This window comes from Delphinus delphis, chromosome 12 (genome assembly GCF_949987515.2).
Source record: "Delphinus delphis chromosome 12, mDelDel1.2, whole genome shotgun sequence".
Lineage (NCBI taxonomy): Eukaryota > Metazoa > Chordata > Mammalia > Artiodactyla > Delphinidae > Delphinus > Delphinus delphis.
In genome coordinates, this window is record NC_082694.2 from 83,539,540 (window position 1) to 83,562,099 (window position 22,560).

Consider the following 22,560-nt stretch of genomic DNA (forward strand, 5'->3'; position numbering starts at 1 on the left):
AGGCTCACCGATGCCGATGGAGGCCTTGCCCCGCAGCAGCAGCTTCAGGCACTCAGCGCTGTCGGTCAGGCAGCAGTAATGCAGGGCCGTGCTGCCCTTGCCCGTCTGTTTGTCCAGGTTCCCACTGGCAAGGACGGGAACAGAGAAAGAGAACAGTGAGGCACAGGCCAGAGGACTGGGGCTGCCCGGGCAGGGACTCTCAGCTCGGCCAGGGTGGCTTGAACGCAGCCACAGACAATATGCGAACGATGGGCATGGCTGCTTTCCTTCCCTGGGAGAGGAAGCCAGAACTCGGGTTCACGGAGGGCAGGGTTTCTCTCAATCCTCCTCCAGGGTGGGGGGCCCACAGCACCAGCCCTGCCTGTCGGCAGGAGGAGGCCTTGGCTTAAGGCCATCGGGGAATAAACAACAGTGGCAGAGCCCGCCAGAAACGGAGCAAGGCACCTGTGCGCACCTGAGCGGGGGCACAGGCAGGTGAACCTGGCATCCCTCCTGCTTCACTGGCAGTGCCCGTCTGGGCCTTAGGAAGCCTGCGTGACTTGCCCAGTCTGTCCCACACAGAAGGACGGGGTGAGCTTCTCTCATCTTACTAACAACACTCTTGCCAGGAAGGGGAAAAGCCGCTCTTCCAAAGTTCGGAGTCCCCAGGCTCCTCTGAGCTGCCCTGAAAACAGGCTATGGGGGAACCGTGAGGAGACCACAAAGATTCTTCCAACACAAAACAAAACCAGGAGATCCCAGGACAAGCCACTCACCCCACTGGTGGAGGTGGCCCTGGGCCTGTTCGGAGCTGGACAGACATGTGGGAACAGGAGCGTGCCCATCAGGAGGTGATGCCCGCAGCTCCCATCAGCAGGAAACCAGCCACACTTACTCCTTCCTCCCGCCCTCCCTTTCTTTTTTAAAGCAGCTACGTTTTCAGTGTGAAAAAGGAGCCTCGCTTCTGATCTCCCCTCTACTCCTGCTGTCCTCCTCCCATTCTGGAAGAAAAGAAACCAGGATTCCGCTTCTCCTGCCCCCGAGAATTTGCACTGAGGGGGATGGTACCGCTCAGCTGCTCACGGAGCTGGCCCCTGCCACGCTGCTGGCGCGGGGACAGCATTCGGGCTCCATCAGAGGACAGCTTCCCCCAGGCATCCAGAGAACTCCCGGCTCCCGGGGAAGGAGCTGCCTCCCAAGCTCCTCTACCTCTGGCCATTTCTTCTTCTGAAGACAGCCGGGAACGGCAGAAGATACAAAATGCAAAAAATCTCTCCTTGCTTCTGCACTTTGGGATCTTCTATTCCATCTGAAGCCAATTCCTGTGGCTTTTAACCAGCACCGGCCCCTCCAGCAGCCACCCACCCACCCACGCCAGGCTCAGGCAGTCAGGATGCTCCTTGCCGGGGCTTCACCACTGGCCTTCAGCTGCCAGGGAGGCCCCGCACCAAGCGAGGCAGAACGCACCAAATGGGACTGCTGGGGCCAGGGACGCCGTCTGCGCATGTCCTCTCTAAAGTCAACTTCTAATTAAAAATAACAGCTTTTCCAACCACGCAGAAAACCCACCACCCCGAGTTGCGGTTTACAACGTCAGCTCGGCCAGCGGCTGGAGGAGGATCTCTGCTTCCTGCTTCCCTCCCGCTCTGCTCAGGGGGCCCCGCCTGGACCTCGTGGGACCCGCACCTCACGGCACAAGCAAAGGGGTGGTCGTGGGGGCCACAGACAGAGGCTGCTTTCCCGGGGCTCGGAATTCAGCAGGGCTATCGACGGGGCGTCTCCCTGAGTCCCAGACACTAGAGGCGGGACCTCGCAGACCCCGGGAGGGGGCTTTATTAGGATTGCATCCGAACACTCCACACCTGGCAGCACTGTCCCTGTCCCATGATTCCTCTTCAGACCCAGGGAAATTCCAGCATCTTGGCCACACAACTAAAGCAATGGGGCAACCCCTGGCTCCATTCTCAGAAACACCAAGGAACGAAATCAAACACCTTCCCTGATTTTAGAGCACCTACCTGTTCTGAACTAGAAAGTCTACAATGTGAAGAGAAGTCCGGTCCACAGATCTGACAGCCAGGTGGAGGGCAGTTTCATCTGGCTCCTGAAGACCAAGCAGAAACATCCCAGAATTCCAAGGGGAGCATTCAATTCTGTGTCCCACATGAGAAAAATTGTGTATTTCTCTTCCAAAAGCCTCTAAATCTTTCTTTTGAAAAACGTTACCTCTAAGATACCAAGGGCCCCTTTAATCTCCACGGCAAACTCTGCCCCTGGGAACCTGCGTTTAGAGACAGGCCCTATTCCTCCTTACTCCACGGGAAATAATGAGGAATTCAGGGGTTTCATGGCAAAGTCCTCTCGATCTTTCTGCCCTCATCCCTGCCTCTCAACATGAGGTATTGCCTGTAAGAGGGGTCTCCATTCAGGCTCCAGGAAGGTTCCCCGGGCTCTTAAACCTGCTCCCTGGGTAAATATAAATGTATGTCTTAAATGCTGGGTTCAATTTTTTCATTCTATACTTAGAGATAACGCCATCAATGCTAATACCTGGACTGCCTTTAGTTGCTACTAAATGGCACATGACTACCCCTGCCTCTTCTGAAGGAAGTTCTGGCCGGTGGGAGAGAAGAGTCACGAATGAAGGCTGTTTCAGGTAGGTGGGTGGGAGGGAGCTGGAGGCCAAGGGGAGATCCAGGTAACGGGGAACGTGGGGCAGAGGGAGACAACGGGCCACCCCCTCCTCCTCCTCGGCTGCAGCACAGCTCTGAGCTGAGCATACGCGGCCCTGGGAACCCTGGCTGCAGTTCCCTGTCTTACTCTCAAACACTGGACATTACGGTTCCATACAACGTTCTCAGCTGCTAAGGGTGACCCAGTCCCGTGCGCCTTTATTCTGAGGGTAAGGAGGGTCCAGGGTGCTGTGAGTGTGCGTCCACGAGGGTTAGGAGGGTCCGGGGGGCTGTGAGTGTGTGTCCACGAGGGTTAGGAGGGTCCGGGGGGCTGTGAGTGTGCGTCCAAGGGCACACCCACGGAAGAGAATTAGGCCACACTGGCCGTAACACTGGTGGTTTCCTGCGGACGGATCCCGACGGTGAGACCCCACCCTCTTGGCCCAGTTCCCCCAGGGAGGAGGGCAAGGGGAGCAGGCTGGACAGCGGTGCACCAGGCCCGGTCCAAGCTCTCCTTCCCGGCGTGGCCTCGGGAGCTGCAGCCGAGGCCTGGCTGAGGCGCTAATGCGGCTCTCGGACGACAGAAGAAGGCGCTTAGGCCTCTGAGAAGACGCTCCTTCCCCCGGGGATGGACCTTCCTTCCAGAGCTGCCATTACAGGTCTGGTTTAAGAATCACCCACTAATTTCCTCCCCCAGGACCCACTGCCTCTTCTTTCAGAGTCACACGACTTTGTCAGCATTTCTGCTGACACTGCCTTGCCACTCCCCACCCTCTCACCCTTTCTTTTCTGTTTTTACAGGTCTTTCCTTACATGTCCATTGGCCAGTGGGATTTTTTCTGTAAGATCCACACCATCAGCGTATGCTTGGAGTAATCCAAAAATATCTCTTGCTTTGACAGCCTCACAAAGGCTGTGAAGTTTTGCCGCGTTATCCGCGTGTCTTTTCCTTGCGTACTTCCTCTCAATGTACTTGGCAGTAATGTAGTCCTTTCTTGCATTCCTGAAATCAAACATAATTGCCTCGTAAATGATTAAGGGCCTCTATTCAAACAGATCCCAACACCCACTCATCTATAACTACTTAAAAAAAAATCCCGTCCCACCCTCCTCGTAATAAGCAGCACTGGCAGAAAGACGGGAAGCGGGAAACGGGCGCCGTGTGGCTCCCCCTCGGCACCTGCGTTCGCTCAGCCTCCGGGCACTTTCAAGAGGCCAGAAACCTCCAGCTGCCAAGACAAGTGGAATCAAGGGCCGGGTCTAAGGGCTAAGGGGCCAGGTCGCGGGGCTGGCAGCCCTCATGGGAAGCCTGTCTTCCTGTTTGCGGGCACCGTGCCTAGCAGACAGGCTCACCACACACCTGACAAACCAAACGACTGTCCATCTTCGCGGTCTATTTCCTGGCCTTCATGCGGCCTTGTGTGTGCAGACCCTGCCTCTCAAAGGAGCTCGGAGTGCCAGCAACTCCAGGGGAGCCAAAGAAGCCCGGGCTCAAATCCCGCCCCACCACAGACTGACGTGCAAGTATGTGGCCTCAAGTCTTCTTATCTGTGCAAATGCACACGGCCTGTGAGAAGGGAATGAGCTGACACGTTTGCTGTGCTCACGGCAGGTCCTTAGGGCCTCGGAAAGTACCGATGACCTTGAAAGACAGACAGCAAGAAAAACAGCAGCTCCTGGTCCAGAGGACGCAGCATTTTGCTCCAAGGACTCTAACATACAGCAGCAGCAATAATAAGAAATGGAGACACGATTTTTGAGGGACAGTAAACACTAATTACTTCACGTGACAATCAAGTCAGAAGTGCCAAGAAACGACCCAGTGTCCATCAGCTGAGGAACAGGTGTCCATACAATGCAATACGACTCAGCCACAAAAGGAAGGAAGCACTGACACAGCCCATGATGTGGACGAACCCTGAAAACGTTAAGTTACATGAAAGAAGCCAAACACTGAAGACCACACACTGTGTGATCCCATTTACTGAAATGCCCAGAACAGGCACACCTGCAGACAGGTACGCAGTTGCCCAGGGCTGGGAGAGCGAGGGGAGAGAGTCGGGGATGGCCAACAGGTATGGGGGTTCGTTCTGGGGTGATACAAACGTTCGAAAATCGCTTGTGGTGATGGATGCTCAGCTGTGAATATACTGAAAGCCGGCAAATTGTCCATTAAATGGGTGAATTGTATGGTATGTGAGTTACAGTTCAACAAAGCTCTTAAAAAAAAATGTCAGGGAAAACCAAATTCCAAATACAAAAACCTGACTTTAGCCAATAGAGCTACCAGGGATATAGGACGAATGACACGAGAGGACTGAGCCCCCTGCTTCTTCTGTCCCCTCTTTCTGGAAAGTGCGAGGTACACTGAGATTTCACAAGGTCAGGCAGGGGAGGCTGAACTAGAAGAAGGGGCCTGGGTTCCTTCCCCCCCTACCCCCCGCAGGCTGGTGGTCAGCTCTGAGAGCGCACAGTCACTCAGGCCTGGCTCTCGGTCACACGGCCGGATCTCAGCCCAGCTCCAGGCTCCCCCACCCCCACCCCCGGTGACCTCTGTGTCGTGAGCACAGCTGCTTGCAGGATTAGATGAGATGCCACACTGAGGCCTTTAGCCCAGGGTTTCGGATGTAATTACTGTGGCAGCACAGAATGAAGAGGGGCTGGTGGTGGCCCAGGCGGGTGGGACCCACCAGCTCTTCTCTGCTGGGGCACCGCTCACTCCCACCCTGCCACCAGGGCTGCACTCACCACACCTGCTTCTACTACCGTCAGGGGCCCAGCCCCCCACGTCAACCCACCAGGCTTCGGGAGTGGGCAGGTCAACTCCAGGCTCCCAGTGTGGCAAACACCACTCCGACTGCCTCACCTGATGAATCCACTGCCTGGGTGTTTCTAAATGCAGCCTCGTGTGAACCGTGCTGGTGGACTTCACACATCACCCCACACGTGGACAGCTGCTGCGGGCTTACAGGTCACATTGAGATGTGCTGTCCATCTGACCCTCACAACAGTGCTATGACTGTGAGCCCGTCCCCTCCAGCAGCCGGACAGCTCTCGGGGCTGCCCTGCTTTGCTGGACTGAGCTCTCCTTCCAGGGGCTCCCAGCCAGCGTGCCGCTCAGCCTGCTGCCTGGTTCCCGTCTGGGGTTGACAACTGACAACCTGTCTGATGAAACTCTATGGGTCCCTTCTGATGGGCAGTGGGGCTGGACATGTGTCAAGGTTTAGGCGGCTCCAGTAATCACTGTGGGACAGTCAGGAAGGGGCTAGAGATGAACTGGACCCTTTACTTTTTAAATGTATTATCCACTTGTCCAGGGCTCTGGGTCTCGTCCCCTGAAGGTCGTCCCTCCACAAGCTCAGGTACAGGTCTGTTCTGGGCAACACCACGCCCCATGGTTTCGTGGAGGGAGTTCACTCTGCCGGAGCGATTCCCCCACCCCCTCTTTTTTTGGGAAAGGCTAAGGTTTTTGGAGAAAAGGCAATGAACTTAATGTAAGAATGCATTTGGCATTCGTGTTCAGAGAGAGGGGCTTCTTATACTCCCGAAGGACAGGGCGTGCACGAGGGCCCTAAGTCACAGGAGAGAAACACTCCTGTGGCCTCTGGGAGCAGACACAAACCTGGCTGCTCCCTCTTCCCGCCTACGTGTATCTCTCAACACCCCCCAAATCCATCTGAGGATTCACAGCCCACGAGATGGTCTTTGGCTTCCCTTTCAACAAATTTATCTGCAGATGGTGTGTTGCTCTGAGATAAAGCCAGATTTAATCTGGAAGTAAAATACTAGCTTATTTAAGTAGCCACAGAGCCAGGACTTCACCTCTGACCCGTTGATTCATTATATATGTATTTCCCACCACAAGCAACACATTGTGGTGGGAGATACAAAAACGAGTAAGACGCAATGTATTAGAAAAATATGTGTAAATACCTCGGTACAACGTAAAGTGGGATGAGCTGCTTTAAAACAGAACTGAGTGCTACAGGAGCACAGCAGCCCAGTGACTGATTTCAGCTGAGGAGGTATCAACGTGGGTGGCATTTTGCCATCACATTGGTCATCTGCTCTCATTTTGGAAAAATAAGAGGGGGAGGAGTAAACGTCCTTTTCATTTGTGCCAAGGCTGGGGGGCGGGGAGGGGCCCCAATGCAGACGCCACGTTTATATCCAAGAGTCCCAAGCAGACGGTATTCATTTTTTTAGAATCATCTTGCCCCACAGTAAACAAATGATCTGCTTTTATAAAGTGCCCCTGGTACTTGGAAGAAATGAGTTACCATATGCTTTGTTCAAAGTTGATCAGTATTACAGCATTTCGGGAGACCAGTCCCTTCACCGCGAGAGCAGGTGTCCGTTAGACAGTAAGTAAAGTGCCGCAGTGGGCCGCGATGTTTCCTGTCCTAAACAGATCTTCTCGTATCCCAGGAAGAGTCAGCTCTCCTTGGGGTAACTCTCCAACTGACACCTGCCCCGAGAGAACCCTAACTTTTCAGGGCGTGTGGAATCAGCTCCCGGCATGTGTGCTGCCCCACTGCCCACGCCCACGGCGAGCAAGCAGGGCTGCCGACACCAACCCGGCACAAGATGCGTGACCGCTTCACCCCTTTGCACGTCCCAGCGACTCTGCGAGGTGGCGACGGCTGCACCTGTTTCTCTTAGAGGAAAAGGGCTCAGAGAGGTTGACGAACCTACCCAGGTCCCACGATCGGGAAGGATGCAGCTTTCTGTGTCCCGCGCTGCCTCTCCAGGTCTGGGTAAGGATACAGACTTGGAACTCGGATCTTCATCAAGAAAGGACCATCACTTTATAGGCCCTGTGCCTGGAATCTAACGTCGCACCTCGTCCAATCTCAAGGAAACGCTTCCCCACTGACACTTGCTCCAGGGCCCGGATGTGACCTGACTGTCACCCAGCACCAACGCACGCGCGCTCACCTCAGACGCCGACACCTGCGAGGGTGTGGAACGCACACAGTACCTGCTCCTCCCTTTAGTTTGTCTAAGCTCCTTCACCGTATTAAGTCACCTCACCCAAGCGCAGAAGAGCACAGATCCCGTGAGCTCAGCTTCCAAAGACCGGCGCCCACAAGATGTTCCTGCCAAGGGCCGGGAACCACACCTCTCTGCAACGCTCTCCCAGCCTCTGGTCCTCCCTGTCCTTGCCGAGCCCCAGGGGGAGCCCTGCCAGCACTTCTACCTCAGGCTGCTCCCAGGGAAGGGCTGTCTCGGTGAATGAACCTCCTCCTCTCCCTCATCACCTGTTTCTCACTTGGCCTCCCCTGTCCACAGCAGGCCAGCTGGACGCCTGATGAGGCACGAAAGCTTCTTGATCAGGTTTTGTGTCCAAAGTAAAACAGAAACAAAGAAAAGCTTTTTGAAAGAAACAACACGCTCGACATTTGCACTGGGAAAGAGAACGGGACATAATCATGTATCTAGGACAACGGACCCTCCGCGCGGCTCAGAATTCACACTGAGAGAAGGCAGGTGGGAGAGCGACTCCCCTGCCCTGCGGCAGAAGCAAGGTGGTGCCCACACACCACCAGCAGGGGGCGCCACTCAGGACTCCCTCCGCCCCCGCCCACCGGCAAATCCGCTTTCCTCCGGCTCCTAAGAAAAGCTGCCAAACCAAGTTTCTACTTGGACATCCAAAAAGGTTCAAGTGACTTTATAAACAACATAGGCTGATTTCTTCCCTAAAGAAGCAACAATCGATGCACCCAAGCTTGTTTATTCCCCTGCCTCGGGGCAGGGGGTGGGGGGTGGGGCCCGGGGACAAGGCCAACCTTTGCTCAGAAAGCAAGAACAGCCAGCCCCATACTTACATGTCACTGCTCGGGTTGGGTTTGATCGAGTCCTCAGCTGGAAGGCAACACTCCATAATCTCATTGAAGCCTGCATTCCCAATATTCTTGGCAAGCTGCAAAAACAAAAGTCTATTTCAGGGTTCTCAATTATTAATACCTTCCACTGCTACACATGACTCACACAGTTGATTTATTTAATGGTCACTAAGAAACAGAGCAATAAAGTGGTTTGCCTTTAATGAAGCTGGACAAAACCCAAACCCCAAAGGTACCCATAAAACTAGAGATAAGAAACAGCATGCCTCTTACAGAGGAGTGTTCTCATAAAACGTCCCCTAGATAGAATGCCTCCACGGACAGGGAGAAGCAGTAACTCGGCCCAGCTTGAGTTTCTTTCCCTTCTCCCCACCCCCCAAAAAGAATCTGTGCTCGCTCCAACTGAAACAGATCTAACAGCCTTTACTTGCACCAGTGAGGGGGTGGCTCATACAGCAGAGAGGGTGCTGGGCCAGGAAGCCAAGATTCGGGTTCAAATTGTGGTCCTATTTCCTGGCTTTGTGACCACAGGCAAGGCAGTTTACCCGAGCTTCAATTTCTTTTTAAATTAATTAATTTATTTTTGGCTGTGTTGGGTCTTCGTTTCTGCGCGAGGGCTTTCTCCAGTCGCGGTGAGCTGGGGGCCACTCTTCATTGCAGTGGGCGGGCCTCTCGCTGTCGCGGCCTCTCGTTGCGGAGCACAGGCTCCAGACGCGCAGGCTCAGTAGTTGTGGCTCACGGGCCCAGCTGCTCCGCGGCATGTGGGATCCTCCCAGACCAGGGCTTGAACCCGTGTCCCCCGCATTAGCAGGCGGACTCTCAACCACTGTGCCACCAGGGAAGCCCCGAGCTTCAATTTTTTAATAATAAAATGCAGATACCTACCTACCTACCTTGCCAGGTTGTAATAATGATAAAATGAGATAATTTCTGTAAAAGCATTCAATAAACTAGAGCGCTAAAAGTGTATCTGTTCCAATGTAAGGTCCTCACTTGCCGATCAACCTTCTGACTCGTCAGAAATGAGCAGGTTTTCACCAGTGCTCACTGATACAGGCACTGTGCTGGACGCGGCAGGTACAAGATAAACACCAGGCCGCCCTGGCACGCTCCTGAAGGGATGTGCGGATCTGGAGTGACCAGGATCCTTAAGAGCGCGGATTTCATCCCAACCCCAGCACCCAGCTCAGCACCTGACCGAGATCGGACCCTTCAATATCTAACGAAACAAAGAAACCGAATGGAAGCACCGGGCCCAGTGCTTTGGAGAGAACAGACATTTTCACTTCCACGTTGAAAACGATGCCGTGGGAGCAGCGACACTTCTGGTGCTTCTGCCCTCGGTGAGTCATGTGGACACAGGCTGAGTGGGACTCTCTGCGAGGAAAGGCTGAGCCCCAGTGGCCTCTTCTCGCTCCAGGGGGACCGGCTGGAGCAACAGCCAAAGGGATGTGGGTCAGACAGGGCCGAACTTCCTGGTGGCAGGTAAGAGGGGATCTCGAGGGAGGCCGAAGGACAAGGGAAACACGCAGTCAGCCTGATAATCGGGTGGGGAGCCTTCCTAACTCTTCCCTGTCCTTGACAAGTGAACAGAGCTTCCGGGTGCCCCGAGCCCCACGCTCTCAGCAGCCCTGCCTTGGGTCCTCGGTCCTCAGCCCTGGCCCCGGGGCCTCAAGGCGACGTCAGGTGGCAAAGCCCCAGGCTGCCTCACTGCACTTTCCTGGAGACGGGGCTGCCCGTCAGGGTGGTGCAGAGCAGGGGGCCCGGCGTACCACGGAGCCAACGCCCCGACGATTTCGGGGGCGCCTGGTGCCAGATCCAGGCTGAACCTCGGCGTCGGGGCCCCGGTTTAGAGCCAGGCCCACGCTAAAGGCCCCACCGTTCAGTGCAACGTGGACGCCATCCCGCACCCAAACCTCGTTATCTGCAGGGCAGTGACAGGACAAGCCACAGCACCTGCCCCTGGGAGCCTCCCGGTCTGCAAGGAGGAGGATCCCCCGGAATCCGAAAGCTGCTCCCCTTCTGCTTGGGCTTGGCTGGCTTACTAGGGGACAGCTGGTGCAGGGAGCCACCACGGCCGTGCGTCACACTCGTCGAACGCGGAGAAATATGCCGCCTCATAGCTTCACCAGCCTCCAGCGAATAGTTCAGCCTACAGAGAACCCTCTGGAACCATCAACAAAAGCAAAGCACTTGCAGATGGAGGCTGCAGGGTCAGGTCAAGAAAATGTGCGGTCCAGCAGGCCGCGCGGGCAGGAGCCTAGGCAGCAGGAGGGCTGGTTAAACAGCCCGGACACACACGCCCTCCACTCCCAGAGCCCCATCCCCGGCATGTGGGGCTGCACCGAGGCTGACGGGGGGCCCTGGGGTGTTCAGGTGCCGCGTCCTCAGGGAAGCGAGCCCCAGGACACACGCGGAGCCCTCGGGCAGGCTGGGCTCCGGGCCGGGCACACGGGCCTGCTCCAAGGGGCTCGGTCTAACGAGACAGAGGTGAACGAAAACGAAAAAGAAGGGCACCGTGATACGGGCTGGACTGAGTGCTACGGAGACGGCCAGGGGCCGGCAGCAGAGCAGGGACCTGGTCTAGACACCCGCTCTCCCACAGCCCGAATTTGCACGAAAGCCTGTGTGCATCTCCCTCACTGCACAAGGCGCCCTGTGCACGGGGACCTGGAGTCACACATGCCTGGAGACCCGCAGCACCAACCCTTGAGGGGCCCGCTGAGCCAGAAAAAGGCCATAGGTTTTCTCTAGAAACTGTTTCCAGAGTTCGGGGTGAGGATGGGGAACCTCCTGCACCCTGTTTTCATGTTTCCAGGTGGAGGGTCACCAGTTCCTGTGACATTCTGTCTTCCTCTGTTTTTACGCACCCGGAGGAAAGAAGCGGACAGTGAGAGAGACGACGTCCCTGCCCGAGGGGCTCAGAAGAACGGGCACCCACAGGAGGCGGCATGCGGTGGGTGTGCCGCTCTGCCCGTGCCTGGGGCTCGGCTGCCACCACACGTGTGAACCAGATCGCCGATTCCGCTGTTTTCAACCATAAATCAGACCTTTGCTCTCTCAAGCGGTTCGAAACGCATGTAGGGAAATGGGGTGTTAGCTACTGGGCCCCTCAGTCCCCAGGAGGCTGGAAGGCTTGGAGCACACGGCACATCTTTAATATACAGGTGGGTAAAAACGCCCGGGGCAGTGAAGGAACCTGACCCTGGCAGGCGAGCTAAGAGACAGCTGTGAGCCCTGGACTGCTGCCTCCAAAGACCGGAGCACGAAAAAATACCCTGTGGTGCGCAAAGAGAGCTGTGTGTCGTGCTTCACCTGCGCCTCTAGAAATTCTGCTTTTGGTCTATTTGACAAAGTATATAATATGCTCCTTAGTAAGTGGTACAAGTCTAACTATACATCACATACATGCATATGTTTGGGTGCTCAATTTTTTCTGGTAGGGTTTGTGGTTAAAAAAAGTTCAGAGTTGTGATTTAAGAACAAAGACTAGAACACAGGCTCCGGCCTCCCTTTTAAAATGGGGTTCTTGTTTAGGTTAGATAAGACAAAGGACCTGGGACAATGCCTGAAGCATAACAGTCACTCAATAAACGGTACCTGGTTCTACACTGCTTGCTGCCCTCTGCAGCCCGAGTGGCTTCATTTCGGACCCCGGTGAAACCGCAGTACGATCTGTGAGGAAGCTCTTGGTTTCTGAGGGCTCTCCTCCCCACCCCCCCTCTCGGATCCAGCTGTCGGCTGGTCTGCTTTATATTTAACAGCTGGTTAACAACTTCATGAGGAGGCAGGAGAAAGTCATAAAATAGGCCCGAGTCAGTAATATGTGCTCCTGGGGGTTTCTGACCCTATTCTTTGATGGAAGGAGGTTTTTAAATTACTGACTCAAATTCAATTCCATAATACTGAAATTTCCTTTACTAATTTCACTTACGACGTGGGACTGATCATATGATACCAGGACCCTCTTACCGACAATACTGTTTTACGTAGCACCTGAAAATCAGAACTGAAATTGTAATCTTCTATGTTAAGGAGGAACTTTATCTTTTTAAAATTTATGCTTATCAGGAGGTTTTCTGAAAGCAGATTGGCTTTAAAATCTAAGGATCTTAGGCTGGTGCATGCTAGAGTAGTTAAAATGGTACAGCTGCCCTGAACTCCAATCAAATTAATACTGCAATTACCCCAGTTTCTTTCCACCGAGTAAGAAGTGATTCTAGAAGCAGGAGGCAAAGGGAAGGAAAGATGACTGCTGACCAGCCACCTTCACGGATGCTGCTGAAACCCACTCGGTTGACACGGGAATCAAGCATGCTTTGAAACAAAAACAAATTAAGAAGGAAATGGTGAAACCGCCACGACATATCATCAGGGGAAACTGTTTACAAACCCCAGGCCAGAAAATACTTTATGGAATTAAGCAAAAGACTTCTGTCATGAGGACCACGGTGAGACCGTATGGGGGGACAGGAGCTGCACTTTACAGGGTGGGTGAGCATCTGTCTGTTTAGAACACAGTGCCAGCCAGGAAATGAAAATCCCTGCTCGTGTATCTGCTGTCTCCATCAGGCCGTGCAAAAACCCCTCTCCTGTCACAGCACATCCATGTGTGTGGCTCTGTGACTCTGCTCTGGAAAGCAGCCCTATCCGGGCTGCAGCCTCGGACACGACAGTAAGTTATCTTCCAGTTCACCCTCATATCTCTTTAATAGGGTACAAGGGGTCTAATTAACATGTGCTGCCCAAGAAAACGTATTCTGATGAACACACCAGCCCAAGACCCTGACACCACTGCTCTGTGAACCTGAAAGGTTCACAAACAGAGCAGTCAACCCGGGTGGGGTCTCCCTGCAGATTCACACATTAGGACACGCAGATGATTTTTCTGGAAGGATTTTGTTCAGATCATCTTGGAGGAGAAGGTAACAACGATAATAATAATAGCTAATACTTCATAGTTCTCACTATGTGCTGGATGTAATTCTGAACACACACACACACACAGTGTGTGTGTCAAGCCTTCAGGAGATCTTTTGTTCAGGCATCTGACTAAGCAAAATAAAAGAACCAGGCGCTCTAAAAAGGCTCGACACTCTCATGCTTTACAAATGGTACTAACGACACCTGACACACACCCTCCACCTATTGCTTAACAAACAGCTGAGGAATAAGGGTCTGGAGGTGGTGTCATGCCCGCAGTACCAGGGTTGGGGTGAGAGGGGGAGACGTCTGCCTCCTGTGAGTGGCCAGACAGGCGAGTTCAGGGGCAAAGAGAGGGTGGGAATAAATCCCACGTGATTCAGGCCTCTGCCCTTTGTTTTTCTGATAACCACTCAGGAAAAGAGGCTTAGATAAGGGAGCGTTTAAAGCTATGGCAGAAATCAGACATCAGAAACATCTGCAGATCTTAGTTAAGCAGCCTCTTCCTGATTTCTCCATAATGGCTGACAGTTGGTCAAACTTTGAACGCCTAGGAGAATATACAGACAGATACAGACGGAGGCTCCAGGAGAAGACACAAAGCTCTGAGCCTGGGATCAGAAGCCAGCTCATCTTTTCATCGAAATGGAGACATTCTCCTTCCAACCGTCTCTGGCGTTCCTCTCTGCAGTAGGCAGTAGTCTCAGGCAGATCATCAGTTAAGTTTCTGAGACACGTGTAAGCAGGTATAACAGATGTGCCAGGATCAGGCTCCTACCAGCTTGCACAAGCCAGCTGTTAGACAGCCGTTATTAAAAATTACATGATATAAACTCGTGATCAAAGAAACTATACTAGGGAAGTCCCTGGCGGTCCAGCGGTTAGGACTCCCCGCTGCCACTGCCGGGGCCCAGGGGTCAATCCCTGATCGGGGAACTGAGATCCCATAAGCTGCCTGGTGCATCCTCAGAAAAAACAAACAGAAAGACTATACTAAAAACAAAGTAATACTCAATGCATCACTTCCTAACTATTTTACTGTGCTGTTTTTGAAGTTGTATTTGTGCGGCAAACTTACTACATAATGTGTGCGGTCTTTCCCACCGCACATTCAGTTATCCACACTGCGGCCTGCAAATGGCCACGGTGGGAGCATTTACAGCATGTGCCTGGGACTACAAAGCCGGGCTTTTTTCCCTCCCAGAGGGCTGGCGGTCAGACATTTGTCAGGCATGAGGATGGGGAATGAGGAGGGATGGTAGTGATGTTTAAATGCTCTCCACAGGGAGAGTCCTCAAGGGTTGAGAGTGTGAGCTCTGGAATCAGATTAAAGAGGCCTCCACCCCAGATCTGGTGCTTTGATAACTACATAACCTTGGGCTTGTTAAAACATTCTAAGCCTCAGTTCCTCTTTTGTAAAATGGGGATAATACACCAGGGCCACAGGGCTGGAGTGAAGAGCAAAATGACCTAGGACAAAGCGCTGCGCAAAGTGCCTGAGGAGCGCCTCGTACAGAATCAACAATTATTACTTCAGCATAAACCACTTAACACTTCCAATGTTTTTAAAAAAACCCACCAGGGCAGTACAGCCACTGCAGGCAGTAGTTTACCAGGGCTCACTGAGAAGTAATTTATGTGTCTCTGAAAATATACCGTGAGAATTTCAAATCTATGCCATCGCCAATTACCCAGGATACCGCCTGCACACACACAGCTCTATGATGGAGGCTGTATGCGTTATGACATTAAAAATAACTGTAGTGTGTAACCAAGAATACACTGCTTGGGTCCCGCCAAGGCTAGCTTAGCTGTAAACCTGAAGTAATCAGTGATGCTACTAAAACTGGGCTACCAGAATCCACTCCAGTTTCTCCCAGCTTTGTCTCTCAAGACCGTAAACGAACTCCTTGGAAGGACAGGAAGGATTCGACAAGACAGTTCTAAATGCATTACAAGTTCAGACACGTTGGATCCAGGATTGTCATCGGTACGACTTATGGCCCTGAGAGATCTACTGACCACGGTAATAGATTTTCTGCCAAGACTACTGCTCTTGACATTAAAATTCATGGCAATCAATATCCACTTAATAGTCACTGTCCAATGCTCAGCCACCTCAAGAAACAATTTCAAACACTACCTTCTAATCGGCAGTCATAGACTTTGAAAACAGTCCGAAGAGCTCATGTTTTAGGCGCCCCAAAGCACCGCCCATGTGTGATATGCTTGTTCCTCAGTGGAGCCAGTCTCAACGCTCTGAAAGTCACTTTACAGGAAATGCTTCAACCCCCTAATACACTGCATGGCTTATGTGTTATCACCCAACCAACAATGAAACACCTTTTTCTTTAGAAACAAAGGCAGTAGAAGCAAATACCAGTATCTCTCCCAAAAGGCAACAATAAGAGACAGAGGACAAGTCCACCGGAGGCTTGAGCCAGGTAGTGACCGCACCGCAGACTTGGCAGACGACTCAGTCCTTTACCGGCTCTGGGCTCTGGGTTCTGCACCTGCTTAATGACTGGGGTGAACTGGACTCTGCCACCATCCTATTCCAGAATCTCACACCAGTCTCAACGCTCCTTTATAAGTTCAATTCATTTTATTCATTTAAGGATAAACCTTTGTGGGACTTCCCTGGTGGGCCAGTGGGTAAGACTCCGTGCTCCCAATGCAGGGGGCCCGGGTCCGATCCCTAGTCAGGGAACTAGATCCTGCATGCATGCCGCAACTAAGAGTCCGCATGCCATAACTAAGAAGTCCGCATGCTGCAACTAAAGATCCCGCATGCCACAACTAAGACCCAGCGCAGCCAAAACAAAAAAAAAAAGAATAAAGCTTTGCAACCCTCAACTATCACACTAGCAGCCGAGGAGGAGGAATTACCAATGAGTTTCTAACTGCCCAAATCCGCTTGGCAATATCAACAGCTACCAGCCCAGCGGAATTTTAAGAAACAGAAATGGATTCAAGTGCCAAAATGAAAACCTCGCTTTCAGATCATTTGTTTTCACTCCAAAATCAAGGATTCGAAACGTACCAGCAGCTCAGATGTTCCTAACACATCTAGCGTCAGGGACTGCATCCTGGAGTAGTGAACCCCCAGCTCTCGGTGGATCCCAGAACACTCAATGCAGGTCAGAATGCCCAGGTTGGTGGAGAGCCACGTAGGATCTGCCAAAGAGAATAGGGAAAATCGGAGCTTGTAAGGAGAGGGCAGGAGTCAGAACTTTTTTCTTGCAGTTACTAAACGTGGAGTTTTGTTGCATCATTAGCATTTTTTTTGGATCCTACATGTAGCTGGAACCCTCGTTTATCATTAATTACCACCAATTTACACACAATACACACATGCGCCCGCCCGTATCTATTCTCCCTCCTCTTCCTAGGGCTCCACCTCCCCGTCCTTCCATTCATTTGTTAAGCACTCCCAAGGGGCAGGGCTGTCTGTACAGGAATAGGACACAGCGCCCTCTAGTGGCCGAGGGTCCCTGGATACAGACCACCCCCATCACCAACCTGATGGTACCAGCAAAGGGGACAAAGTCTAGCACCACACGGGGGACTGTCTTAACACACGTCTATATGTCAAACATGCTAATAACCAGCAGAGAACACCCACTATGTGCTGAGGCCATGCTCTGTTCAGCGTAGAGTTGAAGCAATTATAGTAGCAATAATAGCTCAAGGTGTGAGAGCTTCAGAAATTACAGGTGCTTTCCCTTAATTTCTCATTTAACACATACAAGAGCGCCTGGAGGCACACAGGGCAGGTGTCTTCACCATCTTGCTCAGAGAGGTGAAGGGCCTTCCTTGCTTGAGGCTGCAGAGCCAGACCACAGCCCTGCCTTCACCTGGGCTCAAACCCACACCCGCACCGCATGTTTACTTGCTCAGCGACGCCTCCTGGCCGAGCGCCAGGGTAGGCACTCAAGAAGTGCGTGACGGATGAACGCTGAATTTACCGAAAACACGGAATTCAAAATCAAACATTCTTGAGGACAGGATCACAGCCCAGAAGTACAATTCTCTTTAGAATTGCTTGTTGCCCTCAGAAACTCATAGGAGGCAAGTATTGCAACCTGGGTCACTAGTTGATTGCAAAGTTATTTTTTAAATGTTCAAATTATAAACATTTTATCTGAGTTCAGAAATACTCCCGGTGTGAAAAACTGGTGTTTTCACTTCACTAGACCTATTCTACCGAATCGACTGTGTCACGCTTTTGGTGGGAATGAGTGTACATTTAGACTGCTTTATATCACTCAGACTGTCTTTTAGCATTTTAAAACAAAAATGTCATAGCTTTGATCCCTTATAAGTGTTTTAGAAGTCCAAGTACTACACTGTCCTCATCTAAGAAAAAGCACAGTTCGCTACCTTCACTCCCTGCAGCATCTCCTGCCAAAGGTATGTTTTTAACAGTCCGAGACCCCATGAGGTAATTCCTCAAATTACCCCCAGATACAGCCTCCAGGGTAACAGGAACCTACGGCACTTCTCAACTGTCCACTCTATTTTTGTTGTGCCTTTTTTTTTTTTTTTGCGGTACGCGGGCCTCTCACTGTTGTGGCCTCTCCCGTTGCGGAGCACAGGCTCCGGATGCGCAGGCTCAGCGGCCATGGCTCACGGGCCCAGCCGCTCCGCGGCATGTGGGAGCTTCCCGGACCAGGACACGAACCCGCGTCCCCTGCATCGGCAGGCGGACTCTCAACCACTGCGCCACCAGGGAAGCCCCGTTGCACCTTTTTTAAAATGGAAGTTGTCACAGAACCAGGGGAACGAAAAGGCACACGGCCACCCTAAGCAGCCCACAGCTCCCCTAACACCGGCCCATCTGAGCTACAGGAATAAGTCAGCTCATTGAACGCTTAAAATACTGGTTGTTAAAATCTACAACAGTTTATGTCCATTGAAAATGAAACCCCAGTAGGCCTTATGAAAACACAGAAATAAACACCTCATTTCACGGAATGTGACAGCTGGCTGGGGCTCACAGACAATCTCCACTGGTCCCTTCATCTTCCAAAAAGGGAAACTGACATCTAACAAAGTAAGTGGCTCTTCCAGGGTCACAGACTAGACAGCGGCTTAAAGTTGCTGCAGAAGTTCTACAAAGCGGTACCAAGGGAGGACGGATTGAATCCCGGAAAAAGCCGCAGTCTGGAGCCAATACAATGACCGGATGACCCTGGTTCCACCCTCGCTGTGTGCTTCTGTTTTCATTTCTCAAAAAGCATTTAAACCGTTTCAGCGCTATGGGGCTCTCTCCCCGCAGGCCTGCTCTGAGGGCCCGGAGGCAGGCATCTTCCCACCCTTTCCCCCACTTAGTCTGCGCACAGTTCAGTAAGCATCTGTGTGACAGCGTGAGCTCAGGCTGGGCTGCGCTGAACTTGGTGTTTGAAATGAAAGGGAAAATCAGTGACTGGCTTCTGTGAATCGGAACAGGATTTAAACGTCCTAGAGCTGGAGGGGGTGGCTGGGTCACCTGGCGCCCCGCAGTCGCAACACACGTCATTGCCTGTCATCCTCTGGACCTCGGAGATGATCTCCTTTGTCAGTTCTTGGACTATGTTATTTTCTCCCGTATTGTCATCTCCCTTAAATGCATTGTTCAGAGCTTCTTCTTTGCTGTTTTGCAGCACAGACATCCATCTAGAAAAATAACAGTGACGCTGTGTTAAATCCCAAGGACAACTGCCCTTCCAAGGTCCCACCCCCAAACAACTTACATTTGACATTCCGGTTCGTCCTCTGCTTGAAAGTGGTATGTCCTGTCATCTGCACGGCAAGAGGGGTTTCATCAGTTGTGAGCCCAGACAGTCATCCATACACAATTCCAAAAGAAAGCGGTTTGTAATTAACCTCAGGAAGAGTCTAAAACTCTGCCACGAAGTCAATGATTTGTATACAACCAAGCACTCCCTCCTGCCCCGTACAAGCCCTCGCCTGGGAACTGCGGCTTTCTAATGCAAATTACCGAGCCAGCTCCTTTCCTCCATTCATGTCTGAAGAGAAGCAACTTCCAAACACTGAAGCTCTTCAATGAAAACCATCACTGTCCTTTCAAAACCTTTTTTTTTTTTTTAACTTGCTACAGAGTTGGCCCCCAATTGTTATGGCCCTTTGAATAGTAAAAGCCTTATCTAAAGCGAGTATCTTACAAGCTTTCTGGCCTTCTTAGCCCAAAGTGTATAGCCTCAGTCCAATTGTGGGAAAGCATCAGAGAAACCCAAACTGAGGGACATATGACCAAAAAACTGATCCATAATTTTCAAAGTATCAAAGTAAGAAAGACAAGGAAAGATACAGAACTGATATAGACTGTACGTGACTAGGGCGAAATAACAGCAGCAATGTGGAATCCTGGAGAGAATCCTGGAACAGAAGGAGGACACTAGTGGAAAAAATGGTAAAATCGGAATAAGATTCTTAGTTAACAGCATCACACCGATGTAAATTTCCTGGTTTTGACAGCTGCAGACATGGCTGATATTATGTACTAAATAGTAACTGATAACCTGTACTATGCTGTCAGTATTGGGGGGAGCTGGGTAAGGGATATACAGAAATTCTTTGCCTACAATCAGTGCAAAACCAAAGTAAGAAAGAAAATTAAATTAAAAAAGAAAAAAAAAAGGGAAGGGAGATCCAACTTCTGCAGATGGCAGAGCGGTGACAGACAGGGACTGTCCTTGGGGTTCACAATAAACACCTGTGCCCCTCAAAGTGAGTGAACATTGCGGCTTTTACACTCCTGAAAGCACTTTAGTTCTTAGGATAATTCTTGGTGAGCTGACTGGGAGGAGGCTAAGGCCCAGAGAGGTTAAGAGGCAGGAACAAGCGCACCCAGTGGCCGAGGGGTCAGGTTTTGACCCCAGCTCTGATCCTCTTCCTATTTTCCTGACACGGAGCGGACACCCCGCACCCTCTATCCCCAGTCTGTTGCTGAGGAAAGGAACAGGGTTTAAGAGAACTGTGCCAAGGGACTTCCCTGGTGGTCCAGTGGTTAAGAATCCGCCTTCCAATGCAGGGGACGCGGGTTCCATCCCCGGTCCAGGAACTAAGATCCCACATGCCACAGAGCAACTAAGCCCGAGCGCGCAGCAACTACTGAGCCCACGCCCTCTGGAGCCTGCGCCACAACTAGAGAAGCCCACATGCCACAACGAAAGATCCCGCATACCACAACTAAGACCCGACACAGCCAAAAATAAAATAATTACTTTAAAAAAAAAGAGACCCGTGTCAAGTTCAGAAAAATAAACTTAATCCTGTGATCCAAATGTTAGTGGTCGGGTGCTAGGAAGAGAGGCCGCTTTCCTTGCCCCCACTCTACCTGGTGTGCAGAGCCTTACCTGCGGGAGGGCCGGAGGGGGCAGGTCCACATCCACTCTAAGTGGAACTCAGAGTCCTCGGGAAGCCATGACCATGGCAGGTTGCACCAGGGGACCGGGTCTGACACCAGGCCTAAAACCCTCCAAGTTTTCCCTGAAGCCACTTCATGGTCAGACCAGGCACAGATGCCACGGGAAAATCAAGGAGACGGGGGAGCAACCCATTTCTCTGGCCAATTCTGCATTTTAACACGTGAATGGTGGAGAAGCAGGGGAAATTCTCAGTGAAAATTTCCAAATAAAAATTCCCTTGTATGGAACCCTCTTGCACTGTTGGTGGGAATGTAAACGGATACAGCCACTAGGGAGAACAGTATGGAGGTTCCTTAAAAAACTAAAAATAGAATTACCATATGACCCAGCAATCCCACTACTGGGCATATACCCTGAGAAAACCATAATTCAAAAAGACACATGCACCCCAATGTTCACTGCAGCACTGTTTACAATAGCCAGGTCATAGAAGCAACCTACATGCCCGTCGACAGACGAATGGATAAAGAAGATGTGGTACATATATACAATGGAATATTACTCAGCCATAAAAAGGAACGAATTTGGGTCATTTGTAGAGACATGGATGGACGCAGAAACTGTCATACAGAGTGAAGTAAGTCAGAAAAACAATATCGTATATTAACGCATATATGTGGAATCTAGAAAAATGTTACAGATGAACCAGTTTGCAAGGCAGAAACAGACACAGATGTAGAGAACAAACCTATGGACACCAAGGGGGGAGAGTGGCGGGGGCTGGTGGTGGTGGGATGAACTGGGAGACTGGGATTGACATGTAGACACTAATATGTATAAAATAGATAATAAGAACCTGCTGTATAAAAAATAAATTAAAAAAAAAAAGAATTCCCTTGTATGGACACTCTTTCACGATGCCTTTACACCAAGAACAGTTTCTAGCAGATTCAACTAGAGGGAGGAGAAAACAGGAGGTTTCCAGAGCCCTGCTGCGACGGTATCCTGGGAAGGGCTGCTTCTCTGCCCCAGGCTTGGGCTCCAGCTGGCCACGAACCCTCCATGTGGGCCTGGAGAGGCACCCTGTGGGTCCATCCCACTCAGGGGACTGACCTAGATCATGTGCACCTTCTGCTACACCTCCCACCCCACCTGGCATGACTGCATGATCTGAGGATAATGGCTCAGGACTTGAATTCGTAAACAGTGGGGTCAATCTGAGGCCAAGAGGACTGGACAGGCTCCAGAAGGGCTGGGGCCTTGCCACAGGGACGTCCTCCTTGAGAAGCCAGGCCCACTGATGGCTTGATCTGGGCGGGGAGTCCCTGTCTGGGGGAAAGATCGGTAAAGGAGGATCCTGCAGGGAAACAGCTGAAGCCAGCAGCCGGTCTGTTCCTCCCGGGCTCTCTGGGTGATTCCAAGCTGGCTTTGCAGGTTGAGGGACAGGAGGAAGGGGTGGCTCCTCGGGGCCTGGTAGACTCACACCTGAAACAGCATCCTCACTGCCCATCTACAGCTTGACTTTTATTTCTCCAGCCACCCAGATGTTTCATGAGCACAAAGGTGTCTTGGGGATACGTGTGTGTCCCAGCAGCCCCGTCAGCAGGTAGAGTCAGACCCGAAGCCAGGCCCCCACCTCTCAGGACGCTCGTCAGGTCACGGTTTTCTAGCTCTGCAGTGTCTCCCTTGATGGTTCCTGGGGGTGGGGGTGGGGGTCTGACCAGTTTTGACGTTTCTCCGTAACGACCCAAACCCACATAGCGCTGC

At 51.9% G+C, this 22,560-nt stretch overlaps 1 protein-coding gene across 6 annotated transcripts in view; it reads right to left on the reverse strand.

The window, feature by feature from the left end:
* Window positions 1–22,560, reverse strand: part of ASAP2 (ArfGAP with SH3 domain, ankyrin repeat and PH domain 2) — a 156,903-nt gene that overhangs the window by 15,866 nt on the left and 118,477 nt on the right. For all 6 annotated transcript variants that reach the window (XM_060027128.1, XM_060027125.1, XM_060027124.1 and 3 more), the window contains 7 exons: window positions 19,156–19,204; window positions 18,912–19,078; window positions 16,464–16,597; window positions 8,480–8,574; window positions 3,465–3,654; window positions 1,998–2,083; window positions 9–124 (listed from right to left, as the gene is read on the reverse strand). In XM_060027128.1, the coding sequence (XP_059883111.1) occupies window positions 9–124; window positions 1,998–2,083; window positions 3,465–3,654; window positions 8,480–8,574; window positions 16,464–16,597; window positions 18,912–19,078; window positions 19,156–19,204 (837 nt within the window). The remainder of the gene's footprint in view (window positions 1–8; window positions 125–1,997; window positions 2,084–3,464; window positions 3,655–8,479; window positions 8,575–16,463; window positions 16,598–18,911; window positions 19,079–19,155; window positions 19,205–22,560) is intronic.